This window comes from Numenius arquata, chromosome 2 (assembly GCF_964106895.1).
Source record: "Numenius arquata chromosome 2, bNumArq3.hap1.1, whole genome shotgun sequence".
Lineage (NCBI taxonomy): Eukaryota > Metazoa > Chordata > Aves > Charadriiformes > Scolopacidae > Numenius > Numenius arquata.
Genome location: NC_133577.1, coordinates 20,223,867 through 20,246,036, shown reverse-complemented (window position 1 = coordinate 20,246,036; position 22,170 = coordinate 20,223,867). Strand labels below are relative to the sequence as shown.

General features: G+C 38.1%; 1 protein-coding gene across 1 annotated transcript in view; it reads right to left on the bottom strand.

Annotated features, from left to right (window-relative positions):
* Positions 1-22,170, bottom strand: part of SMOC2 (SPARC related modular calcium binding 2) — a 145,324-nt gene that overhangs the window by 2,940 nt on the left and 120,214 nt on the right. The window contains exons 10-12 of the mRNA XM_074168022.1: positions 5,106-5,208; positions 3,908-4,182; positions 1,371-1,414 (exon numbers count right to left, since the gene is read on the bottom strand). Coding sequence (XP_074024123.1) covers positions 1,371-1,414; positions 3,908-4,182; positions 5,106-5,208 — 422 coding nt within the window. The remainder of the gene's footprint in view (positions 1-1,370; positions 1,415-3,907; positions 4,183-5,105; positions 5,209-22,170) is intronic.

The following is a 22,170-nucleotide window of genomic DNA, read 5'->3' as shown; positions in this document are numbered from 1 at the left end:
TTGCCTTAGGAAGTGTGAACCTAACATCAAACAAATCAGAGATAAAGCAAGAAACAAATTGACTAGCAAGAATGAGAGGAAGATTTCTCTTGGCTTGTGGGGAGGTTCACCCTGCATTCAGTTTTTAACACATTAATCTAGCTTTCTGATAGATGAGAAGACATCAACCATAACTATGGTTTTGGGATATTTTTAGTCAAATTCCTGTTTTCCCAGCTCTAGGGTTACCTGAGCTGTTCTTATGTTTTGATGAGTATTTTTAAAAACAATTCATCATTTAAAGATGTTTTTGTGGGAATTAATAATTTAATTCCTCTAATACAAAAGTGAGGCAAGAATGGTATGAAGGTGATTCTTTTACTTAGACTCACAAGTCCTTCAGACTCATGCAAAAGTGTCTGGAAACTGTGCCGATGTCCAGAGAAGTGAGTCTTTAGTATTAATGATTATAAAAATAGACACACACAAATGAGAATCCCTTTTTTAACCTTTTTCCTGAGCTTCCATTTGAATCGCTCCTTTTCAACATGTATCTTTCCTTGATGGAAAAAAATCTGCTTTTGTACCTTTTGTAGCTCTGACTGCCTTAAGTAGCCAAAACGCCATGCATGACATACACTGGTGTTATTCAGAAAAACAATATCAAGTCTTTGCAGAAAACTGATGCAAAACAAAATCATGGATTATGTTGTCAGGGCACTTGACGTTTTATGACCTAACCAATTTTAGTTTTAACACACTTTAGCAGACTGATGCAAATCCTAGTTCTCCAGCATCATTTTGCTCAGCCAGCAAAGGCATTTGAAAGTGACAGCTCTTTTCTCTACACTAATATTTTAAAAGGTGTTTAAAACCACCATTCAGTAACTCAGTGGGGCTTGTTAAATGTATAGATTTTCATAGGGTGTGGGAAATGCATGGCTTTTTTCACAAAGAGTAATTTCAATCAAAATTTGTGTCTATAGTGTGACTCACAGGAAAGTTAACGGAATTCAGTTAAAGCAAAAGAAGATAAAGCAGCACACATTTAAAACTGTATGGGAATGTCAACATTCAGGAATGCAGAAGACTCATACAAGGGCTCAATTACACTCATCTAATTATCACTAACCTAGATGCCAATTACATTTTACTAGGAACACCCACATGCAGGCATTTATGTACATTTACTCCGCACCTGTAGTTGACTAGTTCAGCTTTCCTTAGAACTTAAGTTAAGATGTGTTAATCAGGATGTTGCTCTACATTTTCCTGGCAAGTCTGCAGAATGGCAGATGAATGTAGTTTGAAGCTGCAATGATAATTGCTGAAACCCCAAGAAATGCATCTGGAAAGACAGTAATGGAGATCTTGCTCTCCTCAGTACTCACCTGCCTGCTGGATGAAGTGCTCTCAGTGTTGGTTTTAGGGGCTGCTAAAGGATGGAAAAGAAAACATTATGAATATATTTTGTAAGTTAAATGTAACATCCCCAAGAACTGAAGCCCTCATTCTGGTATTGTTTAGAGCAGGGTAACTGCACAGCTTTCAATAAATGACTTATTTCAGGTCTTTCATTGAAACAACCACTTTTTTCTTTCCTCAATGCAGGTGTCACTTTTACCACGTTATATGAAAGTTGAATGACAGCATTTCTTGCCAGTTAATGTGTGTCATTTGCTTAGGATAGATTGCATCTAGTCAATGTTGAGCATTTCAAACTTATTAAATCTTTAGCAGTAAATAGAGCCTATTACCCCTGGTGGGAAAGAAGCATGGACAAGCAGACTGTCTGGAAAGCATTCACTTGCTTAAAGACATTGCACAGGAACAGCTCTACCAGTCAAAGACATTGGTCACATTTTATCTATAAAACAACAAGATTATCACTTTTTTTTTTTAAGTTTCTTAGCGGCAAAGTCCAAGACTGTAGTCTAAGTGAGGAAAAATAACCCCAGCTACATGAGTCTGCTGGCCCATTCAACTTCACAAGCAAACTTGGGAGGCTTGGGAGGAACTCACCCTCTTGGTTTTCCATGTCAGTTTGTTAGTCAATCAAGCTGTACTGTGACAGAAGGGAAGGAAATTGGACCTTGAAAACTACTGCACAAACTACCATTTCCCCAAGCAAGTATGTTTTGTCGTTCTCTGGCTTTTATATTGCTTCAAATGATTCTCACAAGACACCTGGGACTCACACAGAATGATACAGAGCAGTCTCCTTATCTCAGCTTTCACACTTCAGGTGATGGGTTTCACCTATTCCTAGAAATTTAACTCTAGCTTTAGTGGAGTGGTGGCTGATTTGTGCAAGTGAAAGGATTATCAGAAAGGAAATTTTAAATATCAAGCAGGAGAAACAAAATAGAATGCTGATATTCCAACAAAAGTAATTTTTATTGTCATCTTTAAAAATATGTATTTCTAGGAAAGCAATCAAATTATTTGGTTTAGGAGTTTTTTCCAACTGGATGTCATTATGTTTTCAATGCAATTGCTCTGAGGTATTCTTTTCCTTCCAAAAATTAATGTTCTCATTATTGACGGTATTTTGTTTTGAGAAGCTCTGTTAAAAACCTCCAGATATGGTGAACATAATCTTTTCTTTAGCTAAATCTGTGTATGATCTTCATATAATTTCATGCCTAATACAACTTTCTTTTCTAAAACAGGCAGCTTATGTGAAGCAGGAGAATCCTAATCTTTGGGTTTTTTCACTGAAATGGGCATAGGAAAACCTGGGGTTTGTTTTGAGTCTTGCTGTAGTTTTCCTTTATTTCCTGGAGCAATGACTTTGGACCCAAATTTCATCTACAATAAGACCAAGGAGTGCCAGCTGCAGCAGGACAGAAGTGTCTGGATGTTAACATATAGAGTGACCATAATGGCCTCCACTTTAAGACACTAGTCTACCAAATAGTGTAAATGAAAAAGGTGTTACATTTCAGTTTCCACACTTATAGCATAAAGATAGCGACAGCTGTCTTCCCTCATCCACCTTCGTATACAGTTTTTTCACCACCCTCACCTAGATGAAAATTGCAAGGTATTAAGTCCTACATTTGATATATTTGTTTTGAGAGATCTGTTTCTGTGAGACATAGACAATTTACTTTTTAGTACTATTCCTTCTTTCTGCAGTATTCCCTTTCCTGCATTATTTCCCTTAAATACAATCAATTTTGTGGAAACTGGCTGCATTTCCCCCTTGACTTGCTTTTCATTTCCTCTGACACCTTTGTTTTACTGCCTTGGCTTCACTTTGAGATCCCAGGCAAACAAAACAATTTGCCTATATTCATGTTCTACAGCTTCTTACAGTATGGGCATCTACTGTTGTTGTTTACATTTAAAAAAAAAAAAAATTCCTGTTCGTTTTCAGGAATTGTGTGATTGAATTCTGCAGGGACCGTTACACAATAGTAAGTTGTTCCCCTTTCTACCAATTTTGCAGCAAGGTAAGGCGGCTGTGTACCAGCAGTTGTTCCACCTGTTTGGCAGATGACCACATTTCTCACTGTATATCTAAACCACATTTGAGAAATGAGAAGTCATTAGAATGCTCAACAAGGTGCTTCCTTCCCAGCAGGAATCCAAAAAGCATAGGTGTGATACTTTTACTCATTCAGGTCATAGTACTGTAATAACATTTAACTGGCTTTTTGATGACTGTTAATGTTATCATTTCCTCTTAGGCTTCCTACTGTAATACATTAAATGATCAGAATCAACGGGAAATTTTTTATTCTGTTGAACCAAAGTGATGATTTGCCTACACAGAAGCAGCTTTCCTGACATCTGCCCTAAGCAACAGCTGCATTAGCTACAGACAGGTGTATTCTTTTATTTTGTATACTTCTGGCATATACAAATATCAGACTTTGTCAGCTTTTAAGAATCTAGTGAAGAAGATCGAAAAGATTCTTACTATGGCGTTTCTTTGTTTCTGCTTTACCTTCTTCTTTTGTTACTCCCAAGCAGCCCATTAATTCTTGAACTGACAAGGACTTATCGTTGTTCACATCACAGTATTCCACAAATTTCTTCACACATTTTTTGGGTTTTGATTTCTTTCTTAGGAATCTCTTAAATGGCTTGATTTCTTTCTTGCCAATGTCACCACTGGAATTTTTATCTAGCTGTTTGAAATACCAATGGACCACTCTCTCTTCCAAAGTATGATTTGGATCAGGCTCTGAAACCCTGAAACAGAAAAAAAAAAAATAGTTTAGTTTTAATTCTGATACAAAAACCTCAGTTTATACCTTTATTTCAGAACAGTTAAATCACTGTCAGGTGCTTTGTAACATAAACCTCCCTGCTTTTGGCCACTAGATTCTTTTAGTGAATCCCTCTTTTTTTCTATTTGGTCAACTACATCCTACATTTTACACTAACGGCTGGAAACTTCTCTTAGTTAACTCTCTGAATCTGTGTTGAGGTCAACACCATACTCAGAAAACAGTACTTTCCCCTTCCATTTCCTGAAACAGAGGAAAATGGAGAGAGACATAAAAGAGAAAAAGACAGTTCATAGATGACAGAGACATGAAAATATGTAATATACCCAACTGAAGCAGGTCAACAATTACCATCGCCAAATACCTAGGCTCCAATTACAACCCATGATGATCTAAGCTGCTCTTAGAGACAAAGATACCTAAATGTATTGAATTACAAGGTAAGTTATAACAATAAATGCCACCTCCTCTTCAGATGACAAGCACCTAACCTGCAGACACCCAAAGTTTCACAGAATTTATGCATTTTGAATTCTGCCTGTAACTGTTGATAGCATTGGTGTGTTTTACAACCAAATAGGCAAAATATGAATCAGGAAGGTAGCACACATTCATCAAGTAAAGCCTGAGAGCAGAACAAAGACTGAGACAGTTGCACCAGCAGCTACAGATAAACTCTAAGCTGTGCTGCTGCTGAGAATTCAGCTATCAAGAGCATCTGTTTAGTGAATATAGTCCACCATGGCAACTGAAGTTTCCCAGATAGGTTCTTGGAAATTTACTCTTTGTGAAGGCAGAAGACACATTATTTCTCAAAGCTTTCAACAATCTATTCACCACTGCCAGAATATTTTTAAAGACATACAAAAAGGGTCTGAAACCCACCGGCTAGAAGACAATGATGGATCAGAGACTGCATGCACCATATCTGTGGACAATGCATCCAAAACACTAGTCAGGAACTCATTCTTCTTGGCCCCAGGACAACCTAGAACAACAACATTTTTTTATTTTATTTTATTTTTTCCTCTTTTTACAACATTTAATTTCCAACAATAGTTCAAACTTAAAGATAGATGTGACTCCCTGCACACAAATTCCCATAAACTGTGGACAAGTTCAGAAGATAATTAAAAGACAAGCATCTAAATTCAGGTACATATCTTAATATTGAGCAGGAATAAAAAAACATCCTTTTGAGCTCAAGCAAGTGGGAACCTGGTTTGCATACCTTGGGTCCCTCTCTTTCAGTTTTGGGCATTATTTTTCCTTCTTTCAGATATTTTTCCCATGGGTGACACATTTTGAAAAGAATAGCCTTGAAGCATCAGAAGGTTGTAAATGACACACAGTGCTTGAAACCTGGACTAGAAGCCCATAGCACAACACTTCTTTCAGATATCCACTTTTGCTGCTCTGAACTACTACTTGCTTTCTCAAAACACATTCTCTCAGTGCATTGTTTTTCTTCCCTGTAAAATGACAGTCAACTCCTCTCCTCTTTCATTTTTCTCTTGGGTGGGGGTTAACTCACACTATACAGCAGCTAGCCCTATAGGATGCTGTTAGTTGGTACTTTGGCTCATACTATGGGATCCTAATTACATTCCCTATGCCACAAAGGTCTTCTTTGAAAGAAACTGACACCGCATTTCAGACACGTAATATGTCAGATAAATATATACCAAAAGATCCACTGTTAGAGCAGTGCAGCTGCAGCCGAGAAATTCATCTGACAAGTGTTTGGATGTTGACACATGGAGGTTTGCTTATACAACACACCTGCTTCCTCTCCTCTTCCCTAGAGCCCTGAGCCAAACACCAGGTCTTCACCTAGCCCTGTAGTAGCTGAGTTAGACTCTAAGATGATCCACAAGCAGTAACATAGAGATCACAAGCTTGAAGCTGGAGCCCATGGCAGGACTTTCACAATTCTGTGTTTGAGGCCCACTTATATGCAGTTCTGTTCTAAAGTGAAAATGGAAAAGCTTTGAAGTGTTGCGGAAAAGGAAGATTAGTCAATCAGTAAGGATTCGTTATTTCATTACACTTCTCAGCGACCTCTGGAGCAGGCAGTAGGAATATCTGAGCCTGAAAAGCCTCATCTTGCCCAGCAAATTATTCTTAAATACATCCCATGTTGATCCAAGGAAATGAACCTGTGTTATATTAGCCCTTAGCTGTGCTGCAGTAAGAATAGCTCAGCAATTATGTATAGCAGCAGCACCCACTACATATTATTGTCTAACACGTTCATGCAGTTATGAGTTCCCTGTCTCTTATGTGTAAGCCTTCGGCACCAGGGACATTTTATTCCAGTAACTGTAAAAGGCTTATAACAGGAATTCTGCACTAAAAGCACACATCTGAAACCAGATGTCACTCTCCTAGATATGGTCCTCTTCCCTTAGTCTTTAACTAAGTTTTTTTTCCTGTTACAACAGGAAAACAAAACAAAACAAAACAAAACAAAAACAAAACCACCAACCCAACAGCTATAACTATAATCCTAAATTTGATTTCAGTGAGACAAGCACATGAGTTTTCTCTGTAAGGCACAGAAATGAGAAGGGTGGCAAGAGATTAATAGGGAGGGACAGAAGACTATACCAACAGGTTTCTGGCAGCATTCAATGCATAATTCCAAAGTATATTCTCTAGAGCAAAGAGCTTACTGGTAAGTAAGGCTCACACACTGCAGCTGTGTAAGTAAATTGTGCATTGTGATTTAAATGAAGCCACATTGCATTGTGATTTAAACAAAGCCAAGTAACTTTGCAAGTCAAAAAAGCACATATGCCCAGCATGGGGGAAGGTGTTTTTAAGATTTGGTTTTATTTCTCATTACCCTATTCTAACTTGATTGGTAAAAAATTAAACTAATTTCCCCAAGTCGAGTCTGTTTTGCCCATGACAGTAATTGGTGAATGATGTTTCCCTGTCCTTATCTTGACCCACAAGTCTTTCGTTATATTCTTCTTTCCCTGTCCAGCTGAGGAATCATAGAATCATAGAATGGTTTGGGTTGGAAGGGATCTTAAAGATCATCGAGTTCCAACACCCCCCTGCCATGGGCAGGGACACCTCCCACTAGACCATGTTGCTCAAAGCCCCATCCAGCCTGGCCTTGAAAGGGGAGGAGGGCAGCTTTGGTGGGCACCTGGTCAACCCATCACACCATGAGATGAACAGGTAGATCCCAAACAGTTCCCATGCAGAAGGCACATCCAGCCATGTTAGTATGGCAACCTGCCTGAATCAAGCAACTAAGTCTCTGAGCAACCTACATGAGCTCAGCACTACATCTTGCTAGAAAGGATACTAGGCCTGTGCACCAGAGCTGATTCTCTTCAAAGGACAGGCAAAAAGAGGTCTGTCTGAAGTTCTCCGTGTAGACCTATCTTAAATGATACAAGCTTTATCCATTTCATGTTGGGGATGCGTTATTGTCATCAGGCAGAAGCCTGGATCAAACATGAGCTGCAAATTGATACAGGGCTCATGGAAAATGCAGACGATAATACTTCAGCATATAGCAATGCAGCACAATATGGAGACAAGATAATCTGACTTTTTTCTTTCTCTGTACTTGTTTTGTGTATTCGTGAAACATCTGGAAGAAACAAAAATGTATGCTTTCAGTAGTTTCCACTGCTGTCCAGGGAGCTGCTGAGTGTACATATGCTACAGACGTAGAGATCAAGATAATGACTTAGCCTGCTATTTATGAGATACAGCTAGGTAGGGGAAAGTATCAACTTCTAATTCACAAGAAATCATGGGGAAAAAATTCTATAGTTTAAAGCCTGTCTCTGACAATTTTCCCTAAAATTAAGAAAGGTTTCTAAATGTGTATTGCATAAAGTTGAAATAGCAGCTTACAGCAATAGAAATCTTCTCATAGGAAAGAAATCTCACTGTTAAAACAAACACAATCAGTTGCTGTGAAACCCTCTAAACTATAACTCTACTACTTAACGTAAAATGACACCCTACAAAATCCTTACCAGTTAAATAAGGAGAAAATATTCAGTTTCTCCCAATTATAATTTTTGCTGATGTGTGGGCAATCACACAGCAATTTACCTCACAGTGAAATCTCTGTTCTTTCCAGGTGTTATTAACTCAGAATAATTCTCTAGAGGCTTCACGCTGAGCTCTACTTTTCAACAAACTTGTGGATGAAATGGCAAGACTGGAGGAGCTTTAGCTTGATTGTAATGAATAATTCACTCTTAGTGGACTAAATACAGAAAGGGAAAGACTAGTCTCTTATGGGAGCCTTATGCTTCTCACTATGGTTTATGTGCTTCAGTTTCTTCTTCTGCAGCTGCTTGTTCTGTGTGGATTTGACAGCTTACATAAATAATAATTTGTTGTTAAAGAGCTGAAGTTGAAACCACATGGAGTTAACCTACAGGTTCAGAGATGTAACACAGAGTTGAGTGTTTGCTTTAAGAATAGTTTTACCCAGAGTAAACCTTAGACCAACAAATACATACCACAAATGACAGGAATATACAAACACCTAATTTCAGCTATAATAAAAGGCAATCAAAGAATTGTCATTATACATTATATATCCCATATGTACACGTGTCTCTAGAAATATATCTACCTTTAGTACTGAAGATGGATTTTTGGAGTTAAATCTGTGGGGCAGCTGTCTATAATCCTTCTAAAATATGCACTTCCAAGTGCCTTGTAGCTCCCTGCTTGGTTGATAATAATCTACTACTGTCAAACTTTGAAGATTATCTTTTATAGCACATCTGAAGTCATGACTACAAATGTATTTTGTTCATTTCTGTAAAAATGTGAATACAATAGATAAGATTAATCACTTTAAAAGAGGGTTTACATTAATCTTCCTGCAAGAGAGGAAACTGTCGTTAGTCACTCAAGTAACTGAAGGCATGACAACTTCCAATTAGCAAATCTAAACCTTCTTTTTTATTCCCTGTTTGTTAATATGAATATCAGGCTTAGCAGTGCACTCAAATACAATGACCACTGAAATACCTCTGATGATTATAAATAAGCTTTGATCTTCCAAAAATCAGAATGATCAGAACTATTCATGATTCTTTTGCAGCTTTGACTTCACTGAAATATAGCGGTATACAGGAGAAAAGAATTTAACAAAGTTTCTCAGTGCTACTGGTTATGCTGGGAGATAGATGATACAAGGAAAATATTCTTTCTTTTACTTTTATTCTATACACAAATATATGTGCAGTTCATTTTACTTCTGTTTATCCATATAAAGCACAAGTTTGTGTTTGTCTTGATATGCTGAGGATCCTCATTTTCTGGAGCACCTCCTGAGCTCTTCCTGAGCCCCATTCCATTAAAAAAGCTCTTCAAAAGATAAGCCTGGGAACTGAAATCTGTAACTCTGCTAGAAACTGAAAATCATGGCCTCAACAGAGTCAGTGGCTTTATGGTTCATTGCAGTTTTTCCCTCATTGATTGCACCTCCTGGTAACCTCTTACAAACAATAATTATCTACCCTTTAGTCTCTGTTCCAGAGGGTTTGAAGAGCATCCATTTTCTTTTCTTTTCTTTTCTTTTCTTTTCTTTTCTTTTCTTTTCTTTTCTTTTCTTTTCTTTTCTTTTCTTTTCTTTTCTTTTCTTTTCTTTTCTTTTCTTTTCTTTTCTTTTCTTTTTTCTTTTCTTTTCTTTTCTTTTTTCTTCTCTCCTCTCCTCTCCTCTCCTCTCCTCTCCTCTCCTCTCCTCTCCTCTCCTCTCCTTTCTTGTTTTTTCTTTCAAATATTCTTACCAATCAAGAGAATTAAGTTAAAGTCAGATCCAAATTCTCTTTTATCTGTGCTTACCCAAATTTCAGAAATAATAAAGTATAATAGAACAGATGTTAGCTGGAGGGGAGCTACAGATTCATTGCTTTGTAGCCCTAGATCTCTGTGTCTTACAGGGAAGAAGTATTATTTTTGGAGAAGTGCAGGAAGGAGATTTCAGTTTTCCACATACATTTAACTTTATTTTTGTTACTATTTTAAAATGATCTTTCTGTTTTAATTTCAGGGGTGAAAAAAATAAAAGACTTAACAAAGGATGTTCTTTCAAGGCCCTACCCTTCAATCCCAGGCATTCATATCATACCAAAGTGCATTGAGTGGGATTTGTTGAACTTGAGCCTGCTGAAATGAGGTGTCTCACCCATAACAGTTATTTAAGCTCAGTATAAAGGAACCCATTCAGAAGGCATTCATCTCAACTACCTTAGACTTTTTCTTAGAATAGGGCAGGATCTCCCTTAAAATGTATCTCTTCTTCCCAATTAACTACTGAGGAAGTCCAGACAGCTAACTACCCTCCCAGGTGGTGTAAAACTGCCTGTGATGAATTCTATATGTATCTGTTTTGTAAGTTCATTTAGGCTCAAACTACTCTGTTATTCTTTGGGTAAATGTGGTGGAAAGGGATAATGTTCATAGCAGAAACACATATGAACATATAAACAGTTTTCACAGGCAACTGAGTGACAAAGGCTGGGGCATTCGTTGATAGGAAAAGCAGTTCATTACATTTATTTTAGTTCTTGTAATATTGTTAAACAAGAAAAGGATAATCGGACTGCCAGAGCATAAAACAGGCAATGTGAATTGCCTAACTTTCATTATCATATTTTAGTTTGGTTTTTCTTCCACAAGGGTTTGAAAACCCTTTGAGAAGCAAATTTCTGGCTGCTAACAGTTCAGAGACGTCACTGTGGGAAAAGGGAGGGATGAACCAGCTAGAACACTGTAATCTTCTCAGATGCCATCCAAAAGCCAAAGAAGAACTTGAGAAGGTCTGTGGACTTTATTTGCCTTTTTTAAACATTCTCTTGTTTAAATTCTTGTTTAAAATTCTCTTGTTTAAACTCTTACCTTTCTAGTTTTGACTGTGAACATGCAAAAGGTCTGCAAACTTGGATGATAAGCAGGTCTTGCTCCTTTGCTGCCTAACTGGGCATAAGGCATCTGATGTTTTTATTACATAGTCACTGGCTACACAATATCTACCCCAGTTTTGGAGGCCAAAGACATTTCATTGAGAAGAATCTGAAAATCTGAGTATATAGGTGCAGCCAGTGCCAATGCAAACTCCTAACCTTTAGAGGCTTGTCACCTTACGTTTAACATGACCTGCAATATAACCGTGTGGGTCCAGCTCCAGTGTAAGAAACACAAGGTATTTGTCTGAAGTGTTGGCACAGGGACTCAAGTCAATCAGACCACAGATTAGGACACAGAGAGAAGAGTTTCAGGATTAGAAAGGGGCTCAAAAAAAGTGCAGAAGAGAAAAGCAGCTGGATCTGATTTTCAAAAGGTTATACTTCTGCTTTACATACAATATGTCATGACTGTCTGTCCCCAAGATATACAGCTGGTACTTTGGACTGCAGTAACACTTTCAACAATAGCTTATTAAATTGAAACATTTTGGAATCTAGTTTTGTATAGTATGGCAGGCATCTGAATCTCCACATTATCACTTTGAGAGTCTTAACAATTAACAACCAATATTACTTAGGGAGTCAAAATGCAGTCCTTTTTACTAAACATTTACTACTTCCAATTCACTTGCATTTTCATTATGCTGTTATGTTTCCTCTCAGGAGATGGGTATGAAATAACCATATTTAATTACCTTCATTTAAAAATCCATTAAAAAGGAAAAACTATTACAAAAAATGTATGTTGTTGCAATTATGGAAGTGACCTCAGAAACAAGGTGCATAATTCTGGTCTCCTGCTGGAAAAATTGAACTATGGGGAGTTGCTTAGTAGGTATGTTTTTTACATTACTTAATTAATCTAAGCAGCCTGCTCCTTGGAAACATGTATGAAAAACAGTTTTTTCTACAAACTGATGTTGATTTTAACCTTTCTGGATAACTCTTACTGAGGCTTTTACCATTGGAGGCATCAGCCGAAAATCCCAAAAGCATCCACTCTCAACTAAAGCCAGAAAAAAGCTCTCTATTCAGATACTAAGAATCATTAAAGTAAAATGATGAAGGAAATTCAGGGCTGAGTTAGAAACTGTCAGCCCAGCAGCACACACTGATGTAAGAGCTATTTTCAAAGAGTCCCTGCCCAAACCCACCCAAAGAGTGGTACGAGGTTTTCAGAGAGAAGAGCAGAGCTTTCATGCCAGTCTGTGGTTCTTACACTGTCATAACACAGGATAGATGGAGATGTAAGGCCAGTACTCCTTAAAGATACCTTGCATTCCCTGAAAGGGTCTTACATATATGATGGATTTTTCAAATGCACCTTTGAAACACTAGGCTTTTTTTTTTTTTTTTTAAATCCAAATGTAGATGGTACACAGCAACCTTGACCTGTGGCACAAAAACAGGGAATCCCACAGCTGCAGTGACTTGGTGTCTCTATCCTGGAAATGAAAGCAGTGGCAGAACCACCAATTATGAATCTAAGTCACTGCTACAAGGGCACAAAGCAGATTGTTGGATGGTGTAGGATGGGCTGGAAAAGGATATGGAGGAGAGAGGAGCAGAAAGGAAGCAGAAGATCTAGCCACCTGATTGCAAGCAGTCAGGTGAAGCATTAGAATCTTTCCCCATGCTTTCTTTTGCTTATAGAGATACCTACAAGTATTGAATTTGGAGACAAACTTTCATCAATGTTATCTGATTATCCTTTCCTCCCATAACTGGCAAACAAAAGATTTAGAAATTAGATTTCCAACACAGAGGGGAGCTGGGAATAAGGGGAAGCTGGCATGGATATTTCTTGGAACATTAACTATATTCTGAATTTTAACTCAGAATGAGTTTTTACAGCAGTTATTAAAAGAGGTTTATAAAATGGAAATTATGGAAGTAACTGAACTGAAACAAGAGTCAGCAAGAACCACTAAAGCATTACTTGAACACTATGGAATGAAGCAGTCCTTGGAAACCTGGCATCACGAAAATCTATCTCTCTTTTTATGTAGTATTTAATTTGGGATTGGCAGTTGTGTTACCTTCCTGGACACTTTCCATTAAACATGACAGATTTCCTCTGCAAATACCATTTCAAATCCACTGCCTCATCCTTTGCTAAATAAAAACGCTGTAAAATGACTAATACAAAAGCATAAATGCAGCCTTACAATTGCTCAGTGTGGAACTTTTACAAGGTATGATATTATGGAAGAATGAAATGGCCTTAGTTCCTGCTGAAGGAACTGAGCATACTATGACAGGCTGAAGGCTCCGGCCTTAATAATTAGACACTATTAATTTAATTTTAAAATGAAAATCCACTCCTAATTCAGCATTACCTAGCTCACTTCTCCAGGGTTGATATAGAGTGATCTCTGTATCTAAAGCAGGTTTCCAAACCAACTTTCTTTGCAAATTGACCTCTATTTGGAACGGATCCCCCAAGCCAAATATAGTATTGTGTACCTCATTAAACCACAATAAACAAATGTGCAACTAATGATGAACTTGACTTCATCCCACAAAAAGCAGGGCAATTCAGAGTTAATCATGCCACTCTTAGTTTGCAATTTACAGTAAGCACTGAGGATATGAACACACAGCACTTGGTAGCAAAGATCCTGCAATGACAGAAGCACAATGGAGTAAATTAAAGATGGAGATGAATGTAATTATGGTTCTAAAGTGTCTGCCAGGAAGGATGCAATGCAGCTGACTTCATGTAAAATAGTTTACAGTGTGCGGTTTGATTACAAACTGCATTGGGTCATTTTACAGCAGGGAGATGCCATTACATGATAGCACTCCATTATGGATTATGAGGACATTTTCCTCACTGGACCACTACGCTGTATGCTAGTTTCATTGTGTACAGTGTGGTCTGCTCCCTTCATGTGCTGCACGTCCTGCATTTGGTCAGGAACCCAGCTAGGAATATGCTGCAGCCATGCCAAGGCCTGGATTTCCTTGTATTTGTGCAGAAGCCCACCCTGTCAACTTCAGCAGAGGCTGTGCGGTTTAATGCTAATCAGGTTGCCCAGAGTTGGTCACTTGGTATTAACAGGTAATATCCAACAGGGCCGAGGGACAGGCTATTGAAAACCATCTCAGGCTTACAGATCATTGGACTTGAGAGGAAAGAAAGAGATTTTTTGGTCTGCAAAGAAAGCATGACCCCATTTTATACACAGGCTGAGATGACATGGACTGCTGCAAGACTGAGCATATGTGCACAATTATAGGAGCATGTGTGTCCTGTTTCTGGAGTAGGCCATGCAATCTCATTTATTGATAACACAGCAACAGCAACACAGGAAGGGAGTTCTCATGCACCTTGCTGTCTGCTGCTGCATAAATATAGAGAGATGGAAACAAGACATCATATTGTATCTTTGTGCTCTGGGCATCGCACAGGATAGGGGAAAATACAATCCGAATGTACAACAATAGTATCCCAAATGCTCATGCACATCAAAACTGAGTCCCTCTTGTGCATGTATAATAACCTGATTTCCAGCCATGCATTTTGCAACAGTAAGTGCCTGCCTGTTGGTGAATGGAACTGAAATAATGACTCTGATTATAATTCATACACCCCACATTTCCTCTCTAACTCTCCTGTGAATATATTTTTAGTATAAATATGCATAGTCTAATGTTGATTTAGTCAACAGCAGTCATTTTCCATCTCAAGTGAATGAATGTAAAGCACTCTTACTCAAAATTAGAGGTCCATGCTCCATACTTGGAGATACACAACAGTGCAAATTCCAACAGACACAGACTTTCAGTCCATGAACTTCATACAACTAGAAACTAAGCCCTCTGCAGATGGCCATGAAAGGGTTCACATGCTAGACTGTCAAAAATCAATAGGTCGTCTACTGCTGGTTAAAATCAGAAGGCAAAAGAGAAGGTAATGAGAAAAAAGATCCTTAAACCTTTAAAAATGCCTGGGATTAGATTAAGAAATTCAATATGTATGCATGGATTACAAGGACAAGATAAACAGTTAAAACCTATCCATTTCTGTCAACTGACATAAGCGCATGCACAGACGGTTTTGCACCAGGGTTCAACTATGTGTGTCATCACAGAGACCAAAGCTTAAGCCAAAACAATTTCTTTGTGGGAAGCAGAAAGACATGACCATATGGTACAGTTAGTGAAAGGAGACAAGCATGGAAATTAGAGAACCAGGTAGAAAGCCATGGGGAGAAGACAGGCATGGAAACCAGTGGGGAAAAAAGCTGCTTGAAGTTTCAAGCAAACTCATGCAGGCAGCCTGTGCTCTGGCACAGACACCTCCGACAGCACTGACACTGACCGAATATTAATCTTCCTCCCCCATTCTCCTCCAAACAAAACTGTAGTTCACTGAGATAGCTCTGGCGTTCACATGAGTAGGCTTCTGCTGGTTTTGTTTTCCCTGCTTCTGCCAAAGCCATGTGGATAACATGGCTGAATCTCTTTGCATCTTTAGCTGCATTTGCAGAGACAGAGGGTTTTTATATCATCCTATTGCTTCTGGCGCTCTTGGTATGTGACCACGAAGTAGCTCTCTGTAGGCCTGGCCAGGAAACAACAATTCCATCATGTGGAAAGTGTCAGGATTGGGTAATTTACATTTTACTCTGGTGCAGAATGAGCTGCTTTTTTTTTTTCTTTTTTTTTATAAGAACAAAACACCCCATCCCATCTTGGCAAGATAACTTGGTGATGAGGGCATGCAGCAGAGATGGGGGAGACTGAGGTTCAAATCACTGATCCAAACCAGACAGAGCAGGGAGTTGAGACCTGGCTTGCCGCTATCCCAGAGGAGTACCCTAATCTCTGACACTAGAGAGTCAGGTTCAATTCCCTGCTCTGTCTGGTTTGGATCAGGGATTTGAACCGAGGTTCTTTCCTCTTTAGCCAAGTGCTCTAATCATCAAGCTATTGTGTGTCCACAGAAGGGTTCCTTTTGTTGTGAGCAATTCTTCATAACAAAGAGAGTCTGAAACCACTTCTATTACTACATTAAAACATTTTCTTCAGCAAAATAGCAATAGTGTCAAACTGGACAGCATGTTCTTTAAGTTAGGGCTTAATCCTGCAAGGTGTACAAAAATGCAACCAACATCTTCCAAAAAACCTGTCAAATAGGTCAACAGAGTACTCTCACTAGATCAAATGAATTCATGAGCTTAAAGAAAACCATGGGCTTCAGTGCTTTGCTGGATGAAGGCCACTGCACTTTGCACACTGATGACTCAAATTCTCAGTAAATAAGTTTTTTGCCTTGCATGTTTTGGACTCAAGGCTTTCTGCCTTACCAAACAACAGAGTTGTGGGAACTGATTCGTAAGCAGCACTTCATCATTCTGCCATACTATAAGCCACTGTTTAAATTTTTTTTCAGCGGTGCAGATACACAAGAGGAGCCTCTTGTTTGGTATAGGAACTCATTGAGTCGGTTGGATTTTGTTTTCTAACTTTAAATTTGTTCTATTTAAAATTCAGTATTTAACTTTTCTATTATTCAAGATAAATGTTTCACTTAGGAGACATAAAGAGGGTAGACGTACAACTTCCACTGGGATAAAGTTGAATTCAGAGCACAGTGGAAAAAATAGGGGAGCTGGAGGGAATCAAACATTTAGACATCATGGGAAAGAGCAAAAAAAGAAGGAAAGATCATTCATAGGGGCAACAAAAAGCATAGGGCACTTCAGTGGTTCTATCTCAATTTGACAGTTATATTTCTAGTCACAACACAAAGTACGAGCTTCATTTCAGTCACCTTTTTTCTTTTCATGAAAAAGGTTTCACTCAATTACTTACATTTTAAATGGGAAGGGGACTCAGGGTTCTCTCACAATTCCTCCAAAAACATCATCAAACTTTATGCTTAGTGACATGACTTAGTAAAGCACCTAGGATTGCCTGTAACATTAAGTGCATCATTGCTTGATCTGATGCCTGTGATCTGCTCGGGCAGAATCAACATGATCTATGAATTTCATGTATATATATAGTTGGAAACATCTATCAAGACAAAGGGAGAGGATGGGAGTTCCAAATTCAAGTTTTACAGTAATTTTTTAGCGACCTTTAGTTTTTCTGGTTTATGTTTTTTCTGCATGAAAAGGATCGCTTCTCTCAAGTATTTGAGAGATTCCATTAATGCTGTTGATGTGTTTTGAAATGGTTACCAGGAAACACTGCAGAAGAATATAACTGCCTAGCCATCAAAGTGTGTCTTAAGAATAAATTGCTCTTATTTTATGACAGGCATTTATCTGTAGACTCTACTGAAAATATAATGAGTATAGAATGTCCTCACTTTATGTGTCCTGTGTTACAGCATTCTGCTTTATCAGTAAACAAAGATAAAACACAAAGAATGCAACTGGGGGGTAGGACAATTAATCTTTTGCAGTTGAAGAAAGGAGTACAAATTTTGGTTTAGTTACCAGCAAATCAACCTAATTAATGCCTGCTTGTCTCCAAATTACAAATGTTACTAAAGGAAAGTGCTGAGGCTAAACAACTGAGAAAGAAAAAAAATCTGTGATGGGAAACTTGACTTGAGCCTATGCAAAGGGTATGAATATTTACTTTAATATAAAACACACTTGTAAATAAATACTTTAAAACATAAATTTATTCCTCAGTATTAAGACTGGTAAAGGGCCTACTTAAGAGTGCCATCTGAAATATAAGGCATACCAGGTATCCTTCTTTTTCTGCACTGTTGAACAGTTTCTGAAAGTCATTGTAGAAGGAGGGAAAACTTCAGCATCAAGACATTCACTGTACCCTACAATGAGCTCACTTTCTGTATATCAGCCATATCTTCCTGAATTAAGAAAACGGCATAGCATTACAGTTAGAGTAAGATCCAGTGGGTCTAATATGTGGGTTTTTTCACCCTCCCTCTCGAAGACCAGGTTGATTTGGAACGAGGAGTCCAGGTTTAATAGACTCATTCAGGTAATAGTTTTATGATAAGAAATGCATGCCTCTCCTCTCACATACACCAAATTTTTCTGACCTGCTTCCCAGGGCGACCTTCCTTGGGCAGATTGTAAAGAATCAGAGCAGTGTGTATCTCTTCACATTCCTCCTTCCCCCTAAGCCCTCCACGCGAAGCAACTATCAAGTAAAGCCTGCCCACAAGATACCCCACAGCCAGATATGAACGAGAGCTAGCAACAACAAAGCATTCACCCAAATGCTTAGCCAGGTCTCCAAGCTTAATGCTCAAGCAGCTGAGGAATTTGACAAAACAAGGTTTCACTGTAGAATAAACCATACAGTTTTCACTCTCCCAGAAGAGTCCTGCTTTCCCAAATAACCCTAATTTCACCAAGCCACCTGCCTATGTCAGGGAAATTAATGAACGTCAAAAGTAAAAACAACTCATGATGAACAGTGAGCCCTGTTTTTCTAAACACCGGAAATGCCAGCACCACAGCAGCTTGCCTTCTTTTTTACCAAGCCATACAGGGAGGCGTAAATTAAAGCCTGATTCCTGGACCTTGCATGTCCAGCCGCTGCACTGCACATTAATCTCTTTCCTTGATTCAGTTGCCAAGTTTGCAATAAGGTTGTGTGATCCATGCCTTGAACCACAAGTCTGGCTCTAAGAGAACTGTGCCCCCTGTTAGTATAGGAGTCAAAATACGTGTCTTAAGAAATCGATTTTTTATAGGAACTTCAAATGAATGATTTTTTGTAATATCTATTGGATTAAACTTTTTCTATTGACAAACACATCTAGTGAACAAAATGTTGTGTATAAATCCTGCACAGCTCATAGAATAATGAAATGGGCTTGTAAACATGTGAGAGACAGATGTTGTGGCTCCGTTTGCCTTGATTTTGTTAATTAAGAAGCAAGAACAAGAGAGAAACAAACACAGCAGACAAAGGATGAAATCAGAATTGTGTCAAAGAAAGTGGACAGTCAAAACAGAGAATGTGATTTCAAACAGGTCATAACAGACTGGCATTTTAGTGTTTGCAAAAAATTAAACAGCTCAACTTGCAATAGCAGAGCACTGGAGTTTCATGAAAAAAATAGTAACATTTAAAGTCATTCAGGAAACAAAGAAATTTTGTTCTTTTATTTTATAAGAGAGACTAGCTTCCTTTGATTTGGTAGGAACCACACTAAGTCAGGGAAACATACTTCCTTTCAAAATCTGACATCAGGATTGTATAATCTAATATTATTATTTTTATCCATGACTTTGGTTCAAATCGATATGGCAATGTCAGTGACATCTAGAGCATGAATTCTCTGTAGGTGCTGTTTACATAGTTTAGATAATCCCAGCCCCTATCACCCAGCTGGTGTTCTAATTATGCTGAAGTATGCTTTGCACAAGAAGATAGGAAAACTTGGATTCTACTAAACAATTAAGGAGGAAGAGATATATTTACTGAAAGTTCTTAATTAAATAAGTGTCCTGACTTGCCAGGGCAAAAAACCTCATACTCTACACAGAAAGTGCTCCTTTAAATATATACAGCATAGGACACGTTAGTCATATTTTTTAAGAAGCAATCTTCCTGCTTTCCTAAGAGAAAAGATGTTGAGATACAGTTGTAAGGGCTGGAACGTTTAATTTTCTCTCATGCCTAAATAGACTCCAATCTGTTAATAGAACTGCATCAGAAATTTGAAAGATTAGTATCAGAGCAGATACAAATAGGTGAAAAATGTGGCCATTTCTAGTGCTGTACATGGTAACCTACCACTCAGAAGTTTTAAGATGCATGGAAACCATTGATAAATGGAGAGTGGGATATACTCAAGGAGTCACATCATATGTGTAGTGAACCCAATATTGCCTGAGGCTTTTGAGCTCACGGACACAGCTCTCCCCTGGAGGAAGAACAGCTCTAGGAACAAGCTCTAGGCAAACAAAGCAGGCACATACGTGTGCCTACAGGAAAGGTGGGCTGGTCAGAGTGGTTCATCCCACTTCTGGGAGGGGAATAGTTCAAAATCCCTGCTAGGTCTCACTGAGGAAAAAGATACAAAGAGCTCATTCATCACATCCTGCCTCCAGCCCAGACTCATGCCTGAGCAAGCTGGCATCTGCCACATGTGGAAAGAGTTGATTGTCCAAACTCATCTCAGCACAGAGGTGCACACAGCCTCACCTCCCATGGCTCCTCTAGAGTCCGGTGTCTGAGCTGCCTCGCTCCCGAGCAGGAGAGCAGAAGTAGAGGAACGAACCTTCGCTCAGATCTTTGGAAAGCAGAAGACATGACATCTACACTCCAGGTCCTAGCACAACTCTCCAGGAAAAGTTAGTATTTGTGAGAGATATCTGGACTGTAATACTGACACTTCTTGAAACCTAACAACCCTTGCTACTGAACCTCACTAATTTCTTCCCTTTTACAAATAAAAATATCATAGTTCTCCACTTAATACTGAGCTCTTTGCAGGGACCAGAAGGTACACTGTCCTGGTTATGAGTGTCATTTGTACGACTTTAAAACCTAACAGAACTGGTGACAGTGAGATTATTTTCAATTCAAAGCAATGAATTAGAAGTAGAATCTGAAATGTAGTTTTACAGATTAAATAAAATAAAAATTGTCTTCAGAGCAAGTAACTGCCAAGCATACCAATAAAAAACTAAGTCAATTACAAACCTACCTGCAAGCAGTTATCTTTATAACCAACTGGATGATATCAACTAATGTTAGAGGATGTACTGACTTAATATGTATCTACTTATTTTTCTTATTCTTAATAAAATGACACTTAACAAATTTTAAAATTCTGATAGTGAACCCACTGCTTTCTTAAATTTGATTAGTACAGTCAACTGGAGTGAGGCTAAGGAAAATATTATTTTTTTCCCTAAAGTATGTCACAATAGTTCATTACAGACAGCAGAAATAGGATACAGCTCACAGTATGGATTCAGTTCAATTCAATACTTGAGAAAATTCTATATTGAGCTGGCTTCAATATGGTCATAAGTAGAACCTGTTTAAGACCCTTTCATGGGAGGGTGAGTTGAGAGGCATAAGAGAATCCCTGTGCGTACACATGTGCATGTTAATATAAACAGATTTAAATTTAGGGCTGTGTAAGATATCATATAAAAGCTTTTCATCTGCATAAATCAGAATTCCTGTGTGGTGAAATTACAAGTGCACGTCAACCCAAGCAAACACCAGTAGAAACTATACCCCAATGCACCTTCACAAACCCTGCACAAGCACATGTTATATGGGGAAAAAAGAATCCAAAACAGTCTTATATAAATATTTTAGAGAGTTTTAAAACATTTTATTAGGATTTTTTTTTTATCCTTCCAGCTTTCTTTAATACTATGAATTCAGCTACACAGATCTCAGAGGGAGATAAAAATTCTAATAAAATACTTTCCTTAATAACTTAAAATTTACTTTCTGCATTCAAAGCCTGATCAAGTACCAGATATATTTAAAAATTTCCAAGGCTGGAAATATGTGTTACATATCATCATGGAAAACCAGGAATCTTTTCTTTGCAGTGGTTCAGAGATCTTGTTTCATGTTCATTTTAATATTACTTCTCTGAATTGAAACTAAGGGGATGGAAATCTCTAGCATACATGAAGGAGAAATTGTTTTTATTCACTGGTGACTATTTAGATGCACACTTATACACATACATACACAACTAATGGAGCTTTTTATGATGTGTTCATCCTGAAATGGTGAAAATGAGAGACACATAGGAAATGAGATTATAGAACTGAATGCCAAATGCAATTTATGTGTTAAATCCAAAATGCAGTATATTCTCTTCACGACCAGATATATATAGTATATATGATACAGCTAACTACATAGTTGAATATGCCAGTCATCAGCTATGCCTAGATTTTGTTTTTCTCTTCAGAGAGCTAGCTAAGTTTTTCAAACTCCAAGTTTTACTGCCCAGCTCTAGTAAACATTTTCTGTTATAACCATGGATGTCTACAAAACCT